General features: G+C 39.7%; 1 protein-coding gene across 1 annotated transcript; it reads left to right on the top strand.

Annotated features, from left to right (window-relative positions):
* The first annotated feature begins 360 nt into the window (after positions 1 to 360).
* Positions 361 to 3,032, top strand: MYC4 (Basic helix-loop-helix (bHLH) DNA-binding family protein). Its single transcript, XM_013001761.2, has one exon. The coding sequence runs from the start codon at positions 749 to 751 to the stop codon at positions 2,720 to 2,722; it is 1,974 nt and encodes a 657-aa protein (XP_012857215.2). The 5' UTR covers positions 361 to 748; the 3' UTR covers positions 2,723 to 3,032.
* The last annotated feature ends 1,459 nt before the right edge of the window (positions 3,033 to 4,491 follow it).

Genomic DNA, 4,491 nt, shown 5'->3' on the forward strand with positions numbered 1-4,491 from the left:
GCCCATGACAAGGACATTTAATTCAAAAATGGACATCCAACTTTTTTGTCTTGCAAATATTTTCAGCTCATTCAAACTTATTTGAAATAAGGAAACCCTTATATGTATACCAAAATTACCCTCAGTTCACTGAAATCTATTTCAACTCCGAATTTCACGATTTACACCTCAATTTAACCCAGTTTCACAAAGTAACCAATTTTGATCCGCCACCACCGGAGACCGCCGATCAGCCACCGTTGATTCTTTTAACAAATTATAATAGTACGAGGATATTTTTACAATTCACTCTTATAATTTATAAATAAAAAATATAAAAAAAATGAAGAAATAATAGGAATTAGAAAAAGTAGAGAGGATATAGTGAAGTGAAGGAATAGGTGGCGAAATTCAGCTGAAATTCATCCCAAATAAATGCGAAATGACTCCACCTAATACTCACATATTCTATGATTCTATCTCTATAGTACATCCCTCCTCCTCTTCCGCTCCAACCATTAGCCGCCCCTCATTTCTCCTTCTCTCTCTACCTACCTTCTTTCTCTCTCTTCTCCCAAACAAAAAAGAAGTTTTAACTCTCTCTCTCTCTCTCTCTCTAAACAAAGATTCAAGAATTGGATTAACGGATATGAGATAAACACCTTCTGCTGAATTTCAATTTACTACTACTCTTCTTCTTGATTGTAATTCAACACAAGTTTTAGTTGATTGATTCATTGCCGCCGCCGCCTACCGACACCTTTCTTCGATGAATATATGGACTCCTCATAGCTCCGCCGCCGCGGTTACATCGGCGGCGGAGGGAGACCCCACCACCACCATGATGGACGCCTTTATGGCCTCCGCTTCCGATCTCACTTCCTTCTGGCCGTCCTCCGGTCTCGGTCAACACACTCCATTCGTCCTCACTCCATCGCCGCCGCCGCCTCCCGCCGCCGCCGCCGCATCATCCCAGTTCTTCAATCAGGAAACGCTCCAGCAGCGCCTGCTCGCCCTGATCGAAGGCGCCCGCGAGAGCTGGACTTACGCGATTTTCTGGCAGTCCTCCGCCGCCGAGTACGGCGCTCCGGCGGCGCTGACTTGGGGAGACGGATACTACAAAGGCGAGGACGACAAGGGCAACCGCAAATCCGCATCCTCCCCGGCCGAGCAGGAGCACAGAAAGAAGGTGCTCCGGGAACTGAACTCCCTGATCTCCGGCACTCAGTCCACCGCCGCCGCCGACGAACCCGTCGACGAAGAAGTCACCGACACCGAGTGGTTCTTCCTGATATCCATGACCCAATCCTTCGCAAACGGGTCAGGAATTCCGGGCCAGGCCCTGTACAGCTCAAGCCCGGTCTGGGTAACCGGGCCGGATAAGCTGGCCGCATACCGCTGCGTCCGGGCCCACGAGGCGCAGAGATTCGGTCTTCAGACAATCGTCTGCATACCTTCCTCAAACGGCGTCGTCGAGCTCGGCTCCACCGAAGTCATCTTCCAGAGCTCGGATCTCATGAAAAAGGTCAGAATCCTGTTCAATTTCGACAACGGCACCGAAACGGGTTCCGGATCCGGGTCGGGCTCTTGGGCCCTACCCGACAACGTCGATCCGGCCGCCCTCTGGTTGACCGACCCTTCTTCCTCCACCATGGATAAGGATTCATTCAATAACATCAACAACACCACCACCACCAATTCAGTTCCTTGTAGTATTACCAGTAAGCAAGTTGCGTTCGGCAACGAAAACCCGAATCCGTGTTCCAGCACGTTGACCGATAATCCGCATAACCAAACTACTAATAATCCGGGATACCTCAATCGGGAATTGAATTTCTCCGAATTCGGTGTCCATGGTAGTAGCAATGTTAGAAACACCGGTCTTTGTAAGCGTGAATCGGGAGAGATACTCAATTTCGGAGAGAGCATAAAAACAAGTCCGTTCGGCGCTCAAGGTGAGAATAACAATAACAATAACAGCAACAATAATAAAAACAAGAAGAAGACATCTCCAACTTCTAGAGGAAGCAACGACGAAGGCATGCTCTCGTTTACTTCCGGCATGGTCAAGAATGGCGGCGGTGGTGGTGGAGTTGTAGATTCCGATCAGTCGGATCTAGAAGCATCCGTGGTGAAGGAAGTCGAGAGTAGTAGAGTCGTCGACCCGGAAAAACGGCCGAGAAAACGAGGGAGGAAACCCGCAAACGGGAGAGAAGAGCCGCTCAATCACGTCGAAGCGGAGAGGCAGAGGAGAGAGAAGTTGAACCAGAGATTCTACGCGCTTCGAGCCGTCGTGCCCAACGTCTCGAAAATGGACAAAGCATCTCTGCTCGGAGACGCGATCGCGTACATCAACGAGCTCAAGTCGAAGCTTCAAAACGTCGAGCTCGATAAAGACGAGTTGAGGAGACAGCTGGAGTCTTCGTCGTCCTCCATGCAGAAGAAGAAGGATAAGGAATATTCCTCGGCCAAAGAGGAATCTTCCAAGGGGGGGATAGTTGATATGGAGATAGACGTCAAGATAATCGGGTGGGACGCGATGATTAGGGTTCAGTGTAGTAAGAAGAATCATCCGGCGGCTAAGATGATGGTGGCGCTTAGAGAGTTGGATTTGGATGTTCATCACGCGAGCGTTTCGGTTGTGAACGATTTGATGATCCAACAAGCGACGGTGAAAATGGAGGGCCGGTTTTTCTCGCAAGATCAGCTGAGGGCCGCTTTGATTTCGAAATTAGTTAGCTGAAATTGAATGTCGGTTAGAACTTAAGTTTGTACGGGCGTGTCTCTCTTGTATGATGGTCTGTGTCGCTTCGATTCGTTTTTATTTTAGTATATATAGTTTAAAGAAGGTTGAGAGCTTTTAGTTTTGAAGTTGAGAAGCTGAATGCAGAATTGAGAGCTTTTTTATTTTGTGCTCAGCTTTTCGGGATCTGGTTTTGTGGTAATTTGTTAGATGTAAAGGCTCGAGTGTACATAGGTATGAAATGAATCCCAAGAGTAATTTGGGATGGTGGTTTTATTTATGTCATAAAACATGGGATTCTTTGTTCCAATACTTTGTTGTTGTAACATTAATATGGGTTTAATCCCACTTTGCATCCTTGAATTTTAGCATTTTGGCATTCTGCACCATAAAAAAATTATTAGCACTTTACACCCTCGAATTATAATAAATTATGTGATATGCAACTCGAATGAGTTTTTAAAGCTAATGAAGATAATTTAATATTTTTAGGCTTAATTTCACTTTGCACCCTCGAAAAATACCACTTTGGCACTTTGCACCCTCGAAATAAATTAATAGTACTTTGTACTCTCGAAACACAATATATCATGCATAATGCATCCCATATGAGTTTTCAAAGCTAATAAATGTAATTTAACATTTTTAGTGGTATTTAAAAATTAAACTTTTTATCACAAAAAAGATTCTTCAATTATTTCGTTATCAAGTTATCTGAAAGTCATATTTTCTTCCAAATATTTCTACCTTATATTTCCACCAATTACAATAAAACATCTATCAATTGAATAATTTAGTGTTAAAAGTTTATTTGATCTTATTTTGTAAGAAAATAATTTTTTTTTTCAATTATCCGATGTAATTTATATTTTTTTCGCACTTTGTGCGCTCAAAATTAGGTTGGAGGTTGAAGAAAATAACAGTTTAATTTGTTATTATGCACCCCTAAAAAAATGAATTTTCGTTTACTATTCAATTAAGATTTAAGGGTGCATCGTGCATTTTATTGTGTTTTGAGGGTGCAAAGTACTATTACTGGTTTTTAAGGATGCAAAGTGCCAAAACACTCCATTTTTTTATATTCATCAATCATTTCGAAACTACAAAGTGTTTAAAATAATATATATATATATATATATATATATATATATATATATATATATATATATATATATATATATATATATATATATATATATATATATATATATATATATATCAACATATTTTAAATAAAATCACAATTTATTTTTTTACGAAAAAGACAAAGAACAAGAGAAAAATAAAAAAAAATATATTTTCTTCCAAAGATTTCCACCAAATATTTTTACTAATTACAATAAAAGATCAATCAATCGGATAATTTAGCGAGAAAAAGTTTATTTTTAGTAAGAAAATATAGTTTTTTCAGTAATTCATTGTGATTTTTGTTTTTTTCACATTTTATACACTCGAAATAATGTCGGAAGTAGAAGAAAATGACAATTTAATTTATTACTTTGCACCATGAAAATAAAAAACCAGTAAAAAAAAATGAAATTACCCTCATTGAATTTTAAATATTCAATTTTGTGTTCAGATGGTTTATTTGTTTATTAAAATTATAAAAAAAGTAAAATAATTTTGTAACGAATAAGAAGAGAAAAAAAATGCAAATATAACAAGTACTAATTACGGAATAATCCTCTTTTATTTGTGAATTTAGATGTACCCTTGAAACTAATTAAATATAAAATAGTTGAACTTATGTTATAAATAAATATATCATC

This window comes from Erythranthe guttata, chromosome 5 (assembly GCF_056151865.1).
Source record: "Erythranthe guttata isolate IM_541 chromosome 5, IM_541, whole genome shotgun sequence".
NCBI classification, from domain to species: domain Eukaryota; kingdom Viridiplantae; phylum Streptophyta; class Magnoliopsida; order Lamiales; family Phrymaceae; genus Erythranthe; species Erythranthe guttata.

Bases quoted from the DNA above. Each gene is read 5' to 3' on its own strand.
- MYC4 (XM_013001761.2), top strand. From the start codon at position 749: ATGAATATATGGACTCCTCATAGCTCCGCCGCCGCGGTTACATCGGCG.